The following is a 21,990-nucleotide window of genomic DNA, read 5'->3' as shown; positions in this document are numbered from 1 at the left end:
AGAAAGAAGGATGATTTTGATTTTGACTTTCGGACAAAAATAAAGGAACGATGATTATATTATTCCTTAAATAAAATAAGAAAACAAAACCTTCAGGCTTCATTATATTGTATCTATTGTTTTTATCTAGTTTCCTCGTTGAATTAATTAAGATTAGCAAATATAATAATATATTGTTTATATTTCAACCGGTTGCCCATTTCTTTGAAACGGAAATTGCAGCCCACAATCCACCGTCATCATCTTGGATGACACAACGGCACACGTAAGACATGCCGATGACGCAAAGGCACACATCACCGACGTCTGCATATTTCATCACCCGTCTTCCCTATAAGTGTACGTGCAATATTTGGCCATGTATCTCCCCAATCAAATCCACAGAGAGAGAGAGAGAGAGAGAGAGAGAGAGAGAGAGAGAATGGAGAAGGAGAACAGCAATGCTTCAGTGGAAGTTATGAGCAACAAACAGGTGATATACAGAGAGAAGGTACAAGGTTCCCTGAAAGAGACCCACTTGGAAGTGAGGACGAGCTCGGAGAGACCGAAGGCCGACAAGGATTCGGGGGCTATCATGGTGAAGAACTTGTACCTGGCCTGCGATCCCTACAATCTCAACCTCATCAGGTTCTCCACTCAGCTCGGCTCTGTAAGTACCGCCATCTCTCTCTTCACATTTACTCGACACATGATGCCAACAGCAAGTTATGAACTCGTGTGCATAAACCAAACTCAAATTTGTGACAATTACATTCAACAAGTAAGATTCAAAGGAAGCATACTCTTTCCTTCTTGTTCGCTCAAAGTCTATTCGAGTTTGCTATTTGTTGTTGCACTTATATTCTGAAGTATCTAACACAATGATGCAGCCTATTCCTGGATATGGAGTAGCTAGAGTTTTGGAATCTGGGCATCCGAACTTCAAGAAAGGCGACTTGGTTTTGGGCATCACTCGATGGGAGGAGTATAGTCTAATTACTGCGCCAGAGACTTGCTTTAAGATCGAACACACCAATGTTCCTTTGTCTTACTACACGGGCCTTCTGGGTATGCTCTTTAATCATCTGGTGCGATATCTCTTTCAGTGTTAAATAATGAGGAGCATCGAATGGTTAAGATACTTTGTTCTGTCTGTTTGGTTCTCAAGTACGGACAACCTCCAGCTATGCAAGGAAAAAGCGTGCTTCCTTTGAATTTTACTTGGGGGGATCTTCCTTGTTTAAGTGCCGTATGCCCTCGTTGAATTATCTCAACAATGGAGTACTGTACAGCTCTTTCGTGTTGAGACAAGCGTGTAAATTGATTGTTTGTCATCCATTTGTCAGGGCCATCACCTTCGGTCAATTAAATCAGATCATTTGAGATTTGCCATGGCACTACACTCCTATGCTTAAGCAAATCTTGAAACTTGTCTAATTTGTATAAATCCAAACTTTCCAGGTATGCCAGGTATGACCGCTTATGCTGGGTTTTTCGAGGTATGCTCTCCCAAGAAAGGAGATACTGTTTTCATATCGGCGGCGTCGGGAGCTGTTGGTCAGCTTGTCGGCCAGTTTGCAAAGTTGTTTGGTTGTTATGTTGTTGGCAGTGCCGGTAGCAAAGAGAAGGTAATCATCTAACATTTGTCTAGTTTTTCCTTGAATAGTAATTGCTTAATAGTCTCTTCCCAATTTTATCTTTACTTAAAATGCTCGCTTGCTGTTATGTTTGGGAAAAAGGTTGATTTGCTGAAGAACAAGTTTGGATTCGATGATGCATTCAACTACAAGGAGGAACTGGATCTGGATGCAGCACTGAAAAGGTGAACCAGGAATAAAGTAACAATGATTGAGCACATTACTTATTTACAAAATATTCAATATGTACCCATTCCAAAGCTGACTAGAGTTGACTTTTTTTTGTCTTGAATGTTTAGATGCTTCCCTGAGGGGATCGATATCTACTTCGAAAATGTCGGCGGAAAGATGCTTGATGCCGTGCTGCTCAACATGAAACTTCATGGCCGAATCACAGTATGCGGAATGATCTCGCAGTACAACCTCGAGCAGCACGAAGGTGTACACAACTTGATAAACCTTATCTGGAAGCGGGTGCGGATGGAAGGTTTTGTGGTGTTTGATTACTATCATCTCTACCCGAAGTTCCTTGAGACTGTATTGCCTCAGATTAGAGAGGGGAAGATTGCGTACATGGAAGACATCACGGAAGGGCTCGAGAACGGTCCAGCAGCTCTTGTCGGGGTGTTCTCTGGTCGCAATGTCGGGAAACAGGTGGTCATGGTTTCTCGTGAATGATTCAGCTTTCTGTACATTTTTTTTTCATCGGCATAGTCTTATCTTGCCTCGTGCTTCTGAAAGTTGTTTTCCGTTCGTCTTTGCATTGCCGTTATGATACAAAGGACATTTGAGTGCAAATGTGTCTCGTATAAGAAGGGGCATGGGGTTGTTTTCTGGTAGCAATGGTGGGGAAACAGAAGCTAGTAGTTTCCCGCTTACTGCACTTTTGGGTGCGAATGCTCTGTTATGCTTTCGGAGGATATCTTCTCTGCATTGGGTATAAAAGTTCCTGCTATGCCTTTCTAAGAGGTCAATATAAATCTATCTTCCTTTACTATGCATGGTCGCCTTTCAATAAATTGGTTTGAGAGATCGACCCATTTTGACTAGCGCGGAAATGTGAACAGTCGAAGCGATTTTGAGGGTGTCTTTGTTTTTGTGGAAAGGATTTTCATGACACGATCTTCCAAAGGTCAATATGTTTGACTTGCTGAAAGTAGATGATCTGTTGAAAAGACTTCTCAGTCGAGAAAAATAATGATACTTCACAAGGAAGAAAATGATTTCTCTATTCTGAAAAGAAGAAACCGTTTTTTAAATCTATATTCTCTCTGTTCCTACTTGTCTTCTTTTCTTTTCTTCGTAGCAAACTCTTAAAGCTGTTTCATCTTCTCTTCAAATTGATACCTAGAATTAGCTTCGATTACTCAATTTTTCGTATGTCTGTCGGACCAAATCATCATTTGGTTACATGTCTGTCGCGACCGCTTTTTTTCTGGGCGCCCGCAATCGGGTACGAGTGCCTAAGGAGGCTAATGGCTCGGCTGAAATTAGTTATGCCCGGACTCTCCCAAGTCCACCAATTCACGACTTTAATAGTTTGAGTTTTTAACCTATAAATTAATTTTTAAAATGGAGTCGCCACTAATCGATTTGGAGTGGGTCGATTAGAAACCCAAGCGAAGTATCGGGAGAAATACTCGCTCCTGCGCAACTAGAGAAATTAGGATCGGGGACTTGATTACACTAGTTAATCACTAATGCCCTTTCGGTACCTAATCTTGTTTAAACCCTAAGACTTTTTGGATGTCGAGAGATTTTCCATGCATTTTTGGGAGGAAAAACATTTTTTGAGTCATTTTCTAATTTTTGGACACAAAAGGGATTTTTTTGGGGTTTTTTGGTATTTTTTGGAAAAATGCAAGTCTTTTTGGCTTTTTCTGAATTTTTGGCTTTTTTTTTGGAAAATATGAAATATTTTTGATTTTTTCGATTTTTTTAGAAAATAAAACATTTTTTAATATTTTGGAAAATAAAACATTTTTTAACATTTTTAAAACATTTTTCGGTTTTACGGAATTAAAATAATTTTTTTTTTTTTTTTATTTTTAAATATTATTTTATATTATAATATAAAACGAACCGGGTCGGATCCCGGGTTGGGTCCGACCGGCCGTCCGCCCAACGCGGACGGGCCCGCAAGCGGGCCCGACTCGAGCTTTTTTTCATTTTTCTTTTAATCGCGGCCCACGAATAAGGGACACCCATCCTCAAGCCCGCGGGAGATCGGCCCACACGCAACCGGCCCAACGGACCCGAGAGACCCGACGCCCGGCCCACGACCCGACCCGCCAAACCCTACCCGATTAGCGGGTTTCGCCGACCGGGCTCCGCGGCGCGACCTCTCTCTCTCACCTCTCTCTACTCGCGGCGCTTATGGAGACCGAAACATCACCGGACGAGATGGCGACGGCGGCGGCGATGACGGGCGACGGAATGGACGCGGCGGCGACGGGAAGATAGCAACGGCCGACTACTCGGCGGGACGCGGTGCGGCGGTTCGGGTGGAGATGCGTCGCGTTTACACGGGCGTAGCAACGGCGGGACGTGGCGGCAAACGGTGGTGGTCGGGACGACGGGGCGAGACGGCGGCCCCTCGGCTCCTCTCGGGTGCGACTTTGGGCGAATCGGTCGCAGCAACAGCGTCGGGGTGGTCGGGAGCGCTCGGAAGGCGCGAGTGGGGTGTCGGGCGCGACCGACCGATCCCTCTCCCTTTCTCCTTCGAATCCGACCCTCTCTCCTTCGGCTTCTCTCGCCCTCTCACACTCGTGATTTAACCTCTTCGCTCGGCCCCCCTCTCCTCCGGATCGACCTCGTTCAACCCCTCACGCCGGGCCCCCCTTACTCGGTTTCCCTCTCGCTAAGCCTCCACCCACTCGGATCTCCCCTCGGGTTCGCTTGCCGCCGGCCTCCCGAAGTCTCGGAGGGAGGTCGTTCGAGCTTCGCGACCCGATCTCTCGCGTGCTCGCTCTTTAATCCTCCCCGAAGTCTCTCAAGGGAAGATCTCCGAGTTCGCCGTGTCCTTCGACGGAGGTGGTGCCCCGCTATTTATAGGCGAGGGGTGGCCGGTCGACGGGGATTCGGCCGCCGGTCTTCGCACGCCGAACGGACACCGCGGCCGAACCGGCGCCCCATCCTCGCTTTCCTCCAACAAAGCGTGCTCGGCATTGAAGGCGGCCATTAATGGCGCCCGAGATCTGTCATCTCCGGCCGACGTCGGCCTACCCTCCTCGGCCATAGGTTGTCTTCGAGCGCGTGAGTTGCGGAGGCGTAGGGGGAAGAAGGGAGAAGAAGGAAGAAGAAGAGGAGAAGGGGGGGGTGGGAGAAAGCCGCACGAGCCCACGTGAAGAAAAAGGGGGGCTGCTGTTTTTGCAATTTTTCTTTCTTTTTTTTTTTATTATTTTTTTGTTGTTTTTGTTATTTGTTATTTATTATCTAAAAAAGGAAAAATAAAAGAAATTAAGACCTAATTAAACCTAATCAAAATTTTAGGTGTCAAATGCTGCCGCTCTTTGAAGGTGAGTTCGCAGAGGTTGCATTCAAAGACAAACCCGATACCTAAATTTTGTCTATACATATGCAATAGATTATGTTTTATTTGGCACCTATTGTCCTATGCAGAAAATGAGCAATATAACATTACATATACTAAGACAGGATAAGAAGATAATGTAGTTACTTACCGGGAGTGAGTGAGATAGGGTGTGAACCCCGAGTTTTGGCAAGTATCAAGGCATCATCTTACTGTTGCATGAGGAGATTGCTTCTCTAGGACCCGAACCATTCTTCGGTCGCCTATTGGAGCAATAAGTGGTTTGTCTAGGACCCGAACCTTTCTTCGGTTGCCTTTGTTAGAGCAAAAAGTGGGTTGTCTAGGATCCGAACCTTTCTTCGGTCGCCTTGACGGGAATTACTTTTCGGGACCCGAACCTTTCTTGGTCGCCTGTTAGAGCAATAAGTTAGTTTGTCTAGGACCCGAACCTTTCTTCGGTCGCCTTGACGGGAATTGCTTTTCCAGGGACCCGAACCTTTCTTGGTCGCTTGTTAGAGCAATAAGTTGGTTTGTCTAGGACCCGAACCTTTCTTCGGTCGCCTTGACGGGGAATTGCTTTTCCAGACCCGAACCTTTCTTCGGCTTTGTTAGAGCAATAAGTTGGTTTGTCTAGGACCCGAACCTTTCTTCGGTCGCCTTGACGGGAATTGCTTTTCCAGGACCCGAACATTTCTTGGTCGCCTGTTAGAGCAATAAGTTGGTTTGTCTAGGACCCGAACCTTTCTTCGGTCACCTTGACGGGGAATTGCTTTTCCAGGACCCGAACCTTTCTTCGGTCGCCTGTTAGAGCAATAAGTTGGTTTGTCTAGGACCCGAACCTTTCTTCGGTCGCCTTGACGAGGAATTGCTTTTCCAGGACCCGAACCTTTCTTCGGTCGCCTGTTAGAGCAATAAGTTGGTTTGTCTAGGACCCGAACCTTTCTTCGGTCGCCTTGACGGGGAATTACTTTTCCGGGACCGAACCTTTCTTCGGTCGCCTTGACGGGAGATGCACCGACCTTTCTCGGGGCATCCGTTTGTTGGGAGATAGTACTTGGATGATCACAAGTACAAACTCTTGGAGATACTTGGATGATCACAAGTATCGAAGGGGTACCTGGACGATCACAGGTACAAACTCTTGGGGATACTTGGATGATCACAAGTATCGAAGGGGTACCTGGACGATCACAGGTACAAACTCTTTGGGGATACCTGGATGATCACAAGTATCGAAGGGGTACCTGGACGATCACAGGTACAAACTCTTTGGGGATACCTGGATGATCACAAGTATCGAAGGGGTACCTGGACGATCATAGGTACAAACTCTTTGGGGGATACCTGGATGATCACAAGCATCGAAGGGGTACCTGGATGATCACAGGTACAAACTCTGAAGGAAGAATCAAGGCATACCTGAGATATTCGTGTGGAAATATCAAGGATGGGTCTTGCATATACGTGAAGGTCTCTCACCTCCTAGTAGTGGGAATATCGAGGACGTACCTGGGATATTCGTGAAGGTCTCTCACCTCCTGGTAATTGGGAATATCGAGGACGTGCCTCACATATTCGTGAAGGTCTCTCACCTCCTGGTAAAGGGAATATCGAGGGTGTGCCTCGCATATTCATGAAGATCTCTCACCTCCTGGTAATGGGAATATTGAGGGCGTGCCCCGCATATTCGTGAAGGTCTCTCACCTCCTGGTAAAGGGGAATATCGAGGACGTACCTGAGATATTCATGAAGGTCTCTCACCTCCTGGTAGTTGGGAATATCGAGGACGTACCTTAGATATTCATGAAGGTCTCTCACCTCCTGGTAATTGGGAATATCGAGGGCGTGCCTAAGATATTCGTGAAGGTCTCTCACCTCCTGGTAAAAGGGAATATCGAGGACGTACCTGGGATATTCGTGAAGGTCTCTCACCTCCTGGTAATAGGAATATCGAGGGCGTGCCTCGCATATTCGTGAAGGTCTCTCACCTTCTGGTAATGGGAATATCGAGGGCGTGCCTCGCATTTTCATGAAGGTCTCTCACCTCCTGGTAATTGGGAATATTGAGGGCGTGCCTCACATATTCGTGAAGGTCTTCCACCTCCTGGCAACATAAATTTGAGTGTAGCACAAGGCTTACCTGGATGGCCGCAGGCACTTAAAAGGGGTGGAACACCTGGATAGCCACAGGTGTACAAAGTACTGGAATACTTGGATGAACACAAGTATTTAATGATACAACCTGGGACTACTCAGTTGGTCCAAGTGTAAGAAAACATACCTGGGCGGCGGTGCCAAGAAAAGCAATGGAATGCTTGAACAGCTGCTATATTATTTGGGGACAACTCGGGCAGGTTGAGTGTCATGAAAAGGAAGTACCCGGACAACAGTGGGTATTTGACGATACGGGGATATTCCGACAGCAGTAGGTATTCAATGATAAAGGGATACTTGATCAGTCACAAGTATAAATACTTTGGGGATAACTCGAACAGGTCGAGTGTCATGAAAATGGAGTATCCGAACGGTGGCCGGTACTAAAAAAACAATGGGGATACCTAGACAACAAGGACAATTCGAATAGGTATTCAACGATAAAGTGGATAGGTATTCAACGATAAAGGGATACTTGGTCAGTCATAAGTATCAATACTGGGGACAACTCGAACAGTCGAGTGTCGAAAATGGAGTAACCCGGCGAAGTGGTGAATACTCAAAGACAATAGGATGCTAAGACAATTGAAGTAAGCATCGAAACTCAAGGGACAACTTGAATAGGTTGAGTGTCAAGAAGAGAGTACCTAGACAAAGTGGTAGGTACCTTAAGACAAATGTGGATAGGATATGCTTACCGGCAATATCTACGATCTCTCGAGAGTATGTATGCTATTTGCACAATATGCACACATGATTGTATATGCTGTAAATTCATGAGTTCAAATGAGATTCATGCATGATAATTTTGTCGATTCTGCATCTTTTGATTTCCCGGGGAAGATTTTGAAAGACAACCTTCATTTAGAATGTAGATGTCTTGAGCATGCCGGATGAGGGACTTTCGCCCGAAAGGACTTTCCGCTCACTCTCATGGAAAAGGCTATCCCGACCATTGATGCAGGATTTATAAGGACCACACTATCTCACTTTGTCATCATGTCAACAGGGTCCGAGTATTCTCGCAAGTGGTACGACTTTACCAATGTGAGAGGTCTTTGTTGAAATTGTGATGAAGACTTGGTCAATAGCTCATCAAATGGGACCATCGAGGTCAAGGCTCATGAACGAAAATGTTGCACGATCATCTCCGGGTTTGCAAGTCAAGAACCCTGCGAAAAGAGATAGAGTAATCTTGCTCGTACTTCTTCGAGCGATGCTTATGCACATATGAAATCCTACATTAATTGAAGTGCCCCTAGTCTGAAGAGACTTTTACAATGGGATGCAATGTAGACTTGATTCATGTGTAAAAAGGTGAGAGCTGGTGATTGTCTTGGCATTTGTCACCGTCTTTCTTCTCACTTTGTCAAATGGAGGTTCTATGGACCACAACAGCAACATTTTCTTGGTTGCATTTTTGACGGGGACATTGGCCTTGCTTTTACCAGGCACACCGCTTTTTCATGCCCCTATTTTTATTCAAGTTCTTTTTATGGGCATTGACCTTGCTTTTACCAGGTACACTGCTTTTTTATGCTCATGTTTTTTCATTCTTGTCGTTGGAGAGCTGATCTTGACAAGTTCAAGCAAACGCCTTTGTTAGACTATTGAGTCTTCATCTTTTGTCGGATTATGCTGCTCAAACGGCAGTAGCTTCTGCTTTGCCTCCACGTGAGGGTGAATTTACAGACTCAATTGAGTTGTACAATAGATACAAGTGCGTAAAGAAAGAATTGCTCTTCATGACTCTAGGGCACTTAAATTAACGTGAGTGTCCATATGCAATAAAGACACCCGAAGATTGATGCAAGTGCGAGCAAGAAAATTTCTATCTCTCTTCTCACCTTGTGATGCTGTTTCGCCTCCGATCTACCCCAGTGTGGGGTGGTTCTTGACGGGGTATGAGAGAAGCTTCACCGGTGTATGGGGCTCAATGGGGTGAGCAATGAAATGCCTCTCACTGTTTTGGTTATCGTACCATTCGCGAGAGAACTCTTTACCCCGCAGCCATGGAATCTTCTCGCACTCATCTCACAAGTGTATAGATGGGGGACTGTGTGTAGGATATGGCTGCCTTTCATCATTCTGACGCACCTCATCCAGCATGCTCAATTAATCTTGTATTCTTTGCTTAGATGTCTATTCTAATAATCCTCAGTGGAATCAGTGACTTAGACAGGCAAAATCATCATGCAGAATTCATCTGGAAATGACATGCAACATTTTGAATATGATGGAGTTTGAACTCTTCAAAACAAGTGAATGGTTTTGACTCAAAAAAGACCCTATTGACAACTTTAGGAGCTAACATAATGGTGTTTCCAAATATGTTAGATTTTGAACATCAAAAGGGTTATTCGCAAATGGGTGTCGATGGTTGTCCCTATTGATTAGGGATATGACACATGAATGATCAGCCAAGGATTGGGAATCTGATTGGACATCTCTGCTTTTGCCCCTGTAGAAGAGAAGATGTACAAGTAGATCAATTAGTTGGCCAAAATCAAATGTGAGTTGAGGCCTGAAGATTTTCTGTCATTTGCTTTGGCGATTACTTGAGACGCCATTTTGTTTGGGAGAGTTTGTCATGCCTCTCATTGATTTTTATTTGTTTTATCAAGTGACTCTCGCAATAAATAAGAGGGAATGTGTTAGTCATGAACTCTTTTAAGAGTCGAATAATTGGAAGCGATACAACTTTACCCTTCACCGGTTTGCAACATTGGGTGAACAGAGGGGGACACGAAGTCCTCATGTGATTCGTTAGGTCGATTATTCTTGCTCCGGATGACGCGTCCTTTTACACGAAGAGGTGAATTTGATGCGGGTCATTTCCACAAACCTCACTTGGTCAATATTGACCATCAAGTTTGCTTTTTGATTCAATGTTGAACTCAATAGGGAAAATACGTCAAAAGCGAGAGTGGGAATAATGGAAACGATACAACTTTACCCTTCACTGGTTTGCAAATGATTGGATGGACTTGAAGTGAGATGGGGACATGAAGTCCTATGTCTCTTGCTTTGTTAGGTCACCTGTTCTCTCGTAATTTGCAAGTGCAAGGAAGCAAAAAAAAAAAATTTTTTTTTATTTTTTACCAAGCGGCTAACTCGCCGCGTCGGGATTCGAACCCTCGACTTCGGACCTTTTTGCTTCTTCCCGGATACCACTCGACTAGAGGCGCCGACGGTGTCCGTAGGCCGCTGCCTTTTTTATTTAACCGAACCGGCTCCAGGACGACACGTCCTTTTATACCAAGTTAGGTAAATCGATATGGGTCACTTGATTTGTCCAAATTAACCTTTAAGCTTGTTTCTTGAATCCTATGCTTCCTGTCAATAGGAGAAAACATGTCAAAAGTGAGTTCAGAAACACTGGGAGTATTGGAAACGATACCAAATTACTCTTCTCCAAAGTTTATATTTGCTGACTCGTAGGGATATTTGAATGTCGATGACAGCCTTTTTTATCTTGGCATAGTTTGACATTTCTTTCGATTGGCCTTCCTCACTCATGGCCATGTATGCATGATTGATGGTTGTTGATTCATCTTCAACGCCTTCCTTCTGTGGAATTTTTTCTCCTTTGACTATAGCATCATTAGGCATTGAGCAAAGTCATGTACTTCAAGCTTCTATGGAATCGAGATGGACAATCAAATCTCAATTTCGATGGCAATTACTCCTTGGAAGAATATGCGTCTGAATAGGAAGTTTCTAGATTCCAAAGTCATTTTGGTGTGGGGCTATAGATCGCTTCAACTGTCTAGATTTCTTCCCGTTGACAAGTAGCCAATTCAAAGGAAGAGAAGATCCCTTCCTTTTGTGCTTCTTGGCTTGTTGAAGCTGGAAGTCCCGCCAATGAACTTGCGACATCCGGGCCTGTGGGGAATGAGCTATCATGCTATGCATGCTTCAAGTTTGATATATGCTCGTGCCTGATTACAACCCATCCTTCTATTACGTCTTATCTTTCGTTTCCTGTAGATGGAAGAGAGAGGATGTCATTTTCACAATTATGTTCAGAGAATAGGACTTACCATTTTGAAACGTGATGCTTTTTTATTTGCCCCCGTCTTCTTGGAAGAGGTGTTTTGAAGTTTGGTGAGTTCACATGATGTACCGTTTCAAATGCCCCTTTGTCACACTAAATCAAAAGGGATTGTGATGCTAGACACAAAGTGAGAAAGTTAAAAGACAAACATGCTCAAATTATCATCTTATTTTGACAAGAGCTTTTGGTGATGAAATAGTTTTCATTTTCAAAATATTTTTTTGGGGAGAAAAAGCATGAGGAAGCCCAGCCCTCAGTATTCTCCTTGGATATATTTTTTCATGGTTGGATAGCATCACCGGGCTGGTTTGGGATACCGCCTCATGCTCTCAAAATATTTTCAACTTTATTTAATAGGTGGATTTACATTTTGGAAAAGTGTTTTCAAAAGTTAGTTCCTCAAGCGGAACCGATGTTGAAAATAAAAACAAGCCAGACTTAAGAAAGATGTACAAGTTCCCACGTAGGGGAATTATGAAAGGAAATTAAAAAGGTTCTACTCGAGCGGGCCCGCACCCATTTCCCTTATGGTCCTTCATTGATGGTGTCCATGAAAAGGTCTCCAAACATGGTGGTCATGTCATCTGGTCCTTCTTTCTCTATTGCTAAGGGTGGCACTTCATTGCCTGAATAATACCCGGCCTTCACCAGCCCTTGATGAATGTCATCAGTATGTGCTTTGACATTTCTGCTCCGAATGTCTTCAAAACTGAATATCGCATTTACTTTGTCGGTGTGATCAGGGAGCGAATTGCTCTGGAATGAGAAAGCTTTAGTGTCTAACAGGTTCTGGATTCAACTCTTGAGGGCGAAGCACTCATCGCCGAATGCCCCACTTCTTCCATGTGATAGTCACATATCTTTGACGGGTCATAGTTGGAAAAACTTTCATCGTTGGGTCGTTTTGGCTCAATCGAAAGGAGGTTCTTCTTTCCGGAGGATTGCCAGATTTGTGATGGAGTTCCAAGAAGAGGAGTAAATTGTCTCTTGTTGTTGTAACGCCGAGATGGCCGACGGCTGGTGGTCCGTTGCTGTCTTGCACTTGTCCGAATTGTTGGAGAATGATTGTAGGTCGCATTGACATCTACTAGGGGTTCTTTATCTTTCTTCATGCCGAACCCGCCCGTGGATGCAGGTTCAGTGAACCAACCATCCTTCAACCCTATCTCGATTTGCTCCCCTACTGGAATGAGTTGATTAAATGATTCGGCGATCGTGGTTACCATTCGATTACGGTACTTGTAGGGGAGGGTTTAAATAAACATCTTTCTTAGCTCAAAATCGGTTGGTTCAGACTGATTTGGGCGGCAGATTCCTCCATCGGATAGTATATTCTTTGAACGATTCGTGCTTTTTCTTTTCGGTTCGCTCAAGATCCTCACGAGAAGGGGTAATATCCATTATGAACTTATACGCTTGAGGAATGCCTCACTCACTTCGTTCCATGTTTCGAGGAGATTCATGTTCTTTGTAATGTACCACCTCAGGGCAGGGCCTATTAGACTTGATTGGAACAACTGGATCATTAATGGTGCATTATTAACGTATTGGGTCATTCGAACCAAGTACATTTGCAAATGAGCCCTAGGACAAGTCGTTCCATTGTACTTCTCAAACTCAGGCATTTTGAATTTTTCCGGCATTTTGACATTGGAATAAATGGAGAGATCCGTCAAAGTAGGATCTTGGAGGCCTTGCAGTTGTTTCAGCTTCTCCTCAAGCTTTTCGAGGCGTTTGTCATGCTCAGTTTTAGACAAACCTGTCCGGCCTAGCTTTCTCAATCATGGCTGGGTGCGGATCATCCTCCATTCGGGTATGTTATCGTCGGTATCTCCACCTTGATCACCCCTAGTAGATGATTGTGGCAACAATACCTCGATTGAGGCCGGGGCGGGAGTGAGTTTGCCCTGGATGGAGTCTATTTGCTTTGAAAGTTGTTGAAGCACATTGAAGACTTGCTTCATTTCACTTTCCATGACCGTAATACGGCTTGGTACATTTTCTTCGGCCATTCTTGCTCTTGCTTTTGAACGAGTCTGGATCGGCGAACGTTGACGTTCCGTGATTACCTTAGTCATGAGTAAACAAATGTGTGTGAATACAAGGCGTAAATAGGGAGTCAGTCCATGATGACAACCTAATCCTACTATTTTTGTTTATTCATAAAAAGGTAGAGGATTTCCTAAACATAGATTGAAAAAGGGCACGTGGCATGTTAACATGAGCTAAAAAGATATTCAATTTGAAAGGCGAAGAAAGCATGAGTTGCAACAAATTTTGAAAAATGTTTCTATCCCATTTTTTTTTTTTTGAGGCAAATGAAAATTCTTGCGGAAAAGAATTTTGTAACATGCTTGAGAATAAAAACATCAACTGAAAATAATTTTTTTGCAAATTTTTTTTTTTTTAAACTTTATAACAATTATTTTCAAATTTAAATGACCGTGGTATTAAATCCTAGACTAATCATGGACCACTCGATATATACAGGAAGGTAAGTAAATTACACAAAATAAAAACTTACTTCACATGAGAAAATTGATGGTAATCACATAGATATGCGCATGATATGTGCGGCTCGATTTCTAACTGAGAAGGTTTGTTGAGATTAAAAGGATATCCGCCCGTCGCAGTCTCGCGTTAGCAGCATACCCTCCTAACCTCGGCTAAGAAATTCGGGGAAAAGAAAGGCAACCTCTACATCGCAGTCTCGCGTTCGAGGTCGTATCTTTCTTAACACCATCCTAGAAATCCTATGGCGGCCCAGTCCGGCGGCCGGGTTGTGTGTGCCATGTGTAGTGCTAAAACATTTAAGGCATGCACAACAATTTATAGTCACAAGATAATTTAAAATCACAGAATAAAATAAATTTTAAGCTTTTGACCTGCACAAAAAAAAAAACCTAAGTCAAGTAAAAGAATTTAAACAAGACAAAAATGGCCTAAGTCCTCAAAGTCCCCAGCTGAGTCGCCAAGCTGTCGCGACCGCTTTTTTTTTCTGGGCGCCCGCAATCGGGTACGAGCGCCTAAGGAGGCTAATGGCTCGGCTGAAATTAGTTATGCCCGGACTCTCCCAAGTCCACCAATTCACGACTTTAATAGTTTGAGTTTTTAACCTATAAATTAATTTTTAAAATGGAGTCGCCACTAATCGATTTGGAGTGGGTCGATTAGAAACCCAAGCGAAGTATCGGGAGAAATACTGCTCTACGCAACCAGAGAGAAATTAGGATCGGAGACTTGATTACACTAGTTAATCACTAATGCCCTTTCGGTACCTAATCTTGTTTAAACCCTAAGGCTTTTTGGATGTCCGAGAGATTTTCCATGCATTTTGGGAGGAAAACATTTTTTGAGTCATTTTCTAATTTTTTGGACACAAAAGGGATTTTTGGGTTTTTTGGTATTTTTTGGAAAAATACAAGTCTTTTTGGCTTTTTCTGAATTTTTGGATTTTTTTTTGGAAAATATGAAATATTTTTGATTTTTTCGATTTTTTTTAGAAAATAAAACATTTTTTAATATTTTGGAAAATAAAACATTTTTTAACATTTTTAAAACATTTTTCGGTTTTCTGGAATTAAAATAATTTTTTTTATTTTTTTATTTTTAAATATTATTTTATATTATAATATAAAACGAACCGGGTCGGATCCCGGGTTGGGTTTTTCGTCTCGCCCGAGACACAGACGGGCCCACAACGCGGGCCCGACTCAGGCTTTTTTTCATTTTTCTTTTAATCGCGGCCCACGAATAAGGGACACCCATCCTCAAGCCCACGGGAGATCAGCCCCACACGCAACCCGGCCCAACAGACCCCAGAGACCCGGACGCCCGGCCCGACGACCCGACCCGGCCAAACCCTACCCGTTAGCGTTTTCCGCCGACCAGGCTCGCGGCGCGACCTCTCTCTCTCACCTCTCTCTACTCGCGGCGCCTATGGAGACCGAAACATCACCGGACAGATGGCGACGGCGGCGGCGATGACAGGCGACGGAACTGCAACGCGGCGGCGACTGGGAAGATAACAACGGCCGACTACTCGACAGGACGCGGTGCGGCGGTTCGGGTGGAGATGCGTCGGCGTTTACCTGGCTGTAGCAACGGCGGGATGTGGCGGCAAACGGTGGTGGTCGGGACGACAGGCGAGACGGCGGACCCCTCGCTCTCGGGCGGGTGCGACTTTGGGCGAATCGGTCGCAACAACGGCGTCGGGGTGGTCGGGAGCGCTCGGCTTGGCGCGTGGTCGGCGTCGGGTGCGCGTCGACCGTACCCGCTTCTCCTCGAATCCGACCCTCTCTCCTTCTTCTCTCGTTCTGCGCTCTCTCACACTCGATTTAACCTCTTGGATCTCGGCCCGACCTCTCCTCCGGATCCCCTCGTTCAACCCCTCACGCTCATATCTGCCCCCTTTACTCCGGTTTCCCTCTCGCTAAGCCTCCACCCACTCGGATCCCTCTCCCTCGGGTTCGCTTGCCGCCGGCCTCCCCCGAAGTCTCTCGGAGGGAGGTCGTTCGAGCTTCGCGACCCGATCTCTCGCGTGCTCGCTCTTTAATCCTCCCCTGAAGTCTCTCAAGGGAAGATCTCCGAGTTCGCCGTGTCCTTCGACGGAGGTGGTGCCTCGCTATTTATAGGCGAGGGGGTGGCCGGTCGACGGGGATTCGGCCGCCGGTCTTCGCACGCCGAACGGACGCCCGCGGCCGAACCGGCGTCCCATCCCTCGCTCCTCCAACAAAGCGTGCTCGGCATTGAAGGCGGCCATTAATGGCGCCTGAGATCTGTCATCTCCGGCCGACGTCGGCCTACCCTCCTCGGCCATAGGTTGTCTTCGAGCGCGTGAGTTGCAGAGGCGTAGGGGGAAGAAGGGAGAAGGAGGAAGAAGAAGAGGAGAAGGGGGGCTTGGGGCCAAGCCGCACGAGCCCACGTGAAGAAAAAGGGGGCTGCTGTTTTTGCTTTTCTTTCTTTTTTTTTTTTACTATTTTTTTGTTGTTTTTGTTATTTGTTATTTATTATCTAAAAAAAGGAAAAATAAAAGAAATTAAGACCTAATTAAACCTAATCAAAATTTTAGGTGTCAACAATGTCGCTCGGCTATATGATGCACATTTTAGGAGGATCATACAAGAGGTGTATGTGGAAAGGCCAATTTAGGATGTTCTTATCTTTAATTTTATGATGACCTTTCTTTCCCTCTCCCTTTTTTCCCACTTTAGCGTATCCCTCTTTGACTGTTCTTGGAATGGAGAAAATTTTTATGTAAAGAAAAGTCATCATAAAACTTGAGTAGCCGGATCCGGTTTCTCCACTTCACGAGTCTATTCAGAAGGAAGACTAAAGCTTCCTAAAAAGGACAAAAAAAAAGAAAAGAAAAGATTTCTTCAACTAAAATTCTGACGTAATTTTCAGAAATGCAAATGGTTTTTTAATTGCTGGAAATGATAGAAATTCACTAAACATTCTCTTTATATTTCAAGAACCATAATTCTCTAGAAATCTACATGAAAGAAAAACTGTTAAGGTAGATTTTAAGGGCAAGTGAAAGGTGGAGTAATTTATACATGCTTGAGCATTATGTGACGTGCCACTTCATCAAATATGAAGCATAAAGTGCTATAAAAAGTTCTTTGAAATAACAAATAAGTTAATAGTATAAGCAAAGGGAACAAGATAAATTGTTCATCTTGTTTCTTTGGGAAATTTGGAATGAAATCTCAATTATCAGCATTTCCTTTAATCCCTCAAAGTAAAATTTCTTAAATGTGAGTATAATAAAAATAAAATAAGAGAAATGATAAACTTGAAGAAAACCCACAAAACCTCCATAACAATACAAAAATTATGATTTGTAACCATTTACAACCACCAATTGAGCCACCATGATCATGAGCTTATCTCGAGTAGCCATGTTCTCGAGCTTCGCACTTCGAAACTCTAATGATTGTGGCCACTGCGACCATGGTTGCTGCAAGCTTATAGCTTGAGCTCATGGCTATGACAATGATCCTCCATCTCTTTCTCTCTCTCAATTTTGGTTTTTTTTTTTTTTTTTAATATTGTTTGATGTGCTGCCATTTTGACTTATAATAATTTTCAGTAAATCATGACATGACATATATATTTCAGCATGACACATATATTCACCAGAGTCTATCTGATTAATTCTGTAATCCATGTCAACAAAAATAGACCAGTAAGGGAAAAATTATAATGGAAGGACTGGATGTCGACATTTTCTAAAAAGTTGAGGGACGTTTTTAAAAAAATAATAATAAAAGGAAGAAGAATGGTTTTGGTTTTGGTTTTCGGACAAAAATAAAGGAACGATGGTAATATTATTCCTTAAATAAAATAAGAAAACAAACCCTTCATTTCATCGTATGTATTGTTTTTTTTATCTAGTTTCCTTGTTGAATTAAGATTAGCAAATATAATAACACATTGTTTAGATTTCAACCGGTTGCCCATTTCTTTGGAATGGAAATTGCGGCCCGCAATCCACCGTCATCATCTTGGATGACGATGGCCGTTAGGCTAGCATCTCCCAATTGGAATACTATTCCACGGATGACACAACGGCACACGTAAGACATGCCGATGACACACGGGCACACGTCACCGGCGTCTGCATATTTTTCATCACCCATCTTCCCTATAAAGTATAGGTGCAATATTTGGCCATGTGTCTCACCAGTCAAATCCACAGAGAGAGAGAGAGAGAGAGAGAGAATGGAGCAGGAGAACAGCAACGCCTCAGCGGAAGTTATGAGGAACAAACAGGTGATTTACAGAGAGAAGGTACAAGGTTCCCTGAAGGAGACCCACTTGGAAGTGAGGACGAGCTCGGAGAGACCGAAGGCCGACAAGGATTCGGGGGCCATCATGGTGAAGAACTTGTACCTGGCCTGCGATCCCTACAATCTCCACCTCATCAAGTTCTCCACTCAGCTCGGCTCTGTAAGTACCGCCATCTCTCTCGTCACGTTTACTCGACACATGATGCTAACAGTAATTTATGAACTCGCACCCGTAAACCAAACTCAAATTTGTGACAATTACATTCAACAAGTAGATTCAAAGGAAGCATACTCTTTCCTTCTTGTACGCTCAAAGTCTATTCGAGTTTGCTATTTGTAGTTCCACTTATATTCTGAAGTATCCAAGACAATGATGCAGACTGTTTCTGGATATGGGGTAGCTAGAGTTTTGGAATCTGGGCATCCGAACTTCAAGAAAGGCGACTTGGTTTTGGGCCTCACTCGATGGGAGGAGTATAGTCTAATTACTGCGCCAGAGACTTGCTTTAAAATCGAACACACCGATGTTCCTCTGTCTTATTACACCGGCCTTCTGGGTATGCTCTTTATTCATCTGGTGCGATATCTCTTTCAGTGTTAAATAATGAGGAGCATCGAATCGTTAAGATACTTTGTTCTGTCTGTTTGGTTCTCAAGTACGGACAACCTCCAGCTTATGCAAGGAAAAAGCGTGCTTCGTTTGAATTTTACTTGTGGGGATCATCCTTGTTTAAGTGCCGTATGCCCTTGTTGAATTGTCTCAACGATGGAGCCTTGCAAAGCTGTCTTTCGTGTTGAAAGAAGTGTACAAATTGATTATTTCTCATCCATTTGACAGGGGCATCACCTTCGATCAATTAAATCGGATCATTTGAGATTTGCCATAGCATTACACTCCTACTTCTATGCTCCAGCGAATCTTGAAACTTGTCTAATTTGCATAAATCCAAACTTTACAGGTATGCCAGGTCTGACGGCTTATGCTGGGTTTTTCGAGGTATGCTCTCCTAAGAAAGGAGATACTGTTTTCATATCAGCGGCATCGGGAGCTGTTGGTCAGCTTGTCGGCCAGTTTGCAAAGTTGTTTGGTTGTTATGTTGTTGGCAGCGCCGGTAGCAAAGAGAAGGTAATCATCTCACATTTGTCTAGTTTTTCCTTATATAGGAATTGCTTAATTGTCTCTTCCCGATTTTATCTTTACTTAAAATGCTCGCTTGCTGTTATGTTTGAGAAAAAGGTTGATTTGTTGAAGAACAAGTTTGGATTCGATGATGCTTTCAACTACAAGGAGGAACTGGATTTGGATGCAGCACTGAAAAGGTGAACTAGGAATATAGTAACGATGATCGAGCACATTACTTATGTACAGGATATTTAATATGTACCCATTCCAAAGCCGACTAGAGTTGACTGTTTCCTGTCTTGAATGTTTAGATGCTTACCTGAGGGGATCGATATCTACTTTGAAAATGTCGGTGGAAAGATGCTTGATGCCGTGCTGCTCAACATGAAACCTCATGGCCGAATCACAGTATGCGGAATGATCTCACAATACAACCTCGAGCAGCACGAAGGGGTACACAACTTGATGCACCTTATCTGGAAGCAGGTTCGGATGGAAGGTTTTGCAATGTTTGATTACTATCATCTCTACCCGAAGTTCCTCGAGACTGTATTGCCTCAGATTAAAGAGGGGAAGATTGTGTACATGGAAGACATCGCGGAAGGGCTCGAGAACGGTCCAGCAGCTCTTGTCGGGGTGTTCTCTGGTCGCAGCATCGGGAAACAAGTGGTCGTGGTTTCTCGCGAATGATTTAGCTTTCTGTACATTTTTTTTCATCGACCTAGTCTTATCTTGTCTCGTGGTTTAGAAAGTTGTTTTCCGTTTGTCTTTGCATTGCCGCTATGATACAAAGGACATTTGAGTGCAAATGTCTCTCGTATAAGAAGGGGCATGGGGTTGTTTTCTGGTAGCAACGGTGGGGAAACAGAAGCTAGTAGTTTCCCGCTTACTGCACTTTTGGGTGCCAATGCTCTGTTATTCTTTCGGAGGATATGTTCTCTGCTGAATCTATTGGTATAAAATTTTATTCTATTACTCTCTAAGACGTCGATGTAAATGGATCTTCCTTTACCGTGCCGTCGCATTTAAATGAACTGGTTTGAAAGATCAAACTGTTTTGACTAGCGCGAAAATGTGAAGAATCAAAGCAATCTGGAGGGTGTCATTGTTTCTAAGGAAAGGACTTCCATGAAATGATTTTTTAAAGATCAATACGTTTGATTTTGTCCATGTTAGCGATTATAGGTGGAATAAGTAAATTGTCAATTCGTCAAAAGATTTAAAACTAAATTAATTAAATTAAAAAATTAATGACTGAATTGATGTCCAAATAATAGGTTTAAAACTTTATAGTAATTATTCATTTTTAGATTACAAGTAGAATGTCAAGTGTAATGTATAGACACCGAACTTTCCATAGTAAAATTAATACAGAAACTAACAAGATTTTGTAATTTAAATTAACTCGAAATCACTAGATAAATAAAACAATGAACAATTAAAAACACCATAAACTTTACAACATTCGGTCCAAATCTAGGTACATACTCTATTGGGAGAGCTGGTAGCTGATAAACTACTATCATTGAAAAATTAGAATTACAATCGTGAACAGGTTTCAATATTTTCCACACCCAGAATATACATGAGTCTTACGTCCCAATTTGAATATAAAACAAAGCACAAAATTCACGTGTGTCCGATGCTCGTTCGAAGTGTTCTCTAATAAATATATAATTAGAGAATATGCGACCCCTTTATTTTGTCCTGCTCTCTCTGTCGTGCGGCTGCGCATAGGAGTCAAACAACCCCACATCTTCTTTGACCAGAACTGAATAAGCCAATAACCTTGTGGCTCCTTCGTCGGAAGCCAATCGAGCAAACTACATCGTCCGATGAATCCGAACCCAATAAGAAAATATATTTCTTGATATTCCTCACACGGTTCCAAAGTCGAGATATAATCTAACATTTCCTTAAACACAGTTTGAATATTTATTGTTTGACTTTGAATGGTATTTTAACACGAAATATATGAGAAGGAATGAAATTGATTTTTTTTCTTGTGATAATCATATGCGAATGAGAAACACTCATTAGAAAAGAAATATATAATAATAACAAATAGAACATAGGAAAAGATCAACACAGTGAAAACACACAAATATAAATTATTTGATTAGTATAACATTTGGGGTTTGACCGAGTCCCTTTAGTTTATAAAAGCAAGTATAGAAAAGAATGGAAAGAAAGAAGAAGAATATAAAAAGCAAGTATAGCACTTCAAATGAGACAGAAAAAATGCATGAAGAAAATGAATTGGACAGTAAGTAATCAAATTTAAAGTTTGAAGTAGCTAATATTATATTTACTCAAATAAACTCTTCCGAACAAAAGAAAACAAAAATTGAAAAAAAGACAAGAATTTTTTCAAGCAAAAAAAAAATTATATTTTCGTTAATTGAAAATGTATGATAATTTTGAAGAAAGAGTTAATTTAATAATTGAAAGGAATGCCAAAAATTCAAAAAGAGTTAATTAAGAAGTGCGAGAAGAGTGTCCAGAATAATATATCAATAAGGGAAAAGCAAAAGTAAGAATTAAAATTCACCGAGGACAACGACAATAACAAATACAAATTAAAAAGAGAAATGGAATTGGAATGAGGAAAGTGAGCATAACGGCACCGTTTTCCGCAATCAAATGATGGGTTGTCTTCCATCGCACAATTTAAATCGAGTAACCCACAAACTTGAGTTGCCGGTTTTTCCACT

At 42.8% G+C, this 21,990-nt stretch overlaps 2 protein-coding genes across 2 annotated transcripts; both read left to right on the top strand.

Annotated features, from left to right (window-relative positions):
- The first annotated feature begins 359 nt into the window (after window positions 1–359).
- LOC104457203 (2-alkenal reductase (NADP(+)-dependent)) lies at window positions 360–2,610 on the top strand. The gene is made up of 5 exons (XM_010072134.3): window positions 360–649; window positions 870–1,047; window positions 1,441–1,607; window positions 1,719–1,801; window positions 1,916–2,610. Exons 1-5 carry the CDS (start codon window positions 422–424, stop codon window positions 2,292–2,294), a joined length of 1,035 nt encoding a protein of 344 aa, XP_010070436.2. The 5' UTR covers window positions 360–421; the 3' UTR covers window positions 2,295–2,610.
- Window positions 2,611–17,960: 15,350 nt separating this feature from the next.
- LOC104457201 (2-alkenal reductase (NADP(+)-dependent)) lies at window positions 17,961–20,259 on the top strand. Its single transcript, XM_010072132.3, has 5 exons — window positions 17,961–18,313; window positions 18,533–18,710; window positions 19,113–19,279; window positions 19,391–19,473; window positions 19,588–20,259. Exons 1-5 carry the CDS (start codon window positions 18,086–18,088, stop codon window positions 19,964–19,966), a joined length of 1,035 nt encoding a protein of 344 aa, XP_010070434.2. The 5' UTR covers window positions 17,961–18,085; the 3' UTR covers window positions 19,967–20,259.
- The last annotated feature ends 1,731 nt before the right edge of the window (window positions 20,260–21,990 follow it).

The sequence above is a fragment of the Eucalyptus grandis genome, chromosome 1, assembly GCF_016545825.1.
Source record: "Eucalyptus grandis isolate ANBG69807.140 chromosome 1, ASM1654582v1, whole genome shotgun sequence".
NCBI classification, from domain to species: Eukaryota; Viridiplantae; Streptophyta; class Magnoliopsida; order Myrtales; family Myrtaceae; genus Eucalyptus; species Eucalyptus grandis.
The sequence above is the reverse complement of the archived record's forward strand: the minus strand, read 5'-3'. Positions and strand labels throughout refer to the sequence as shown.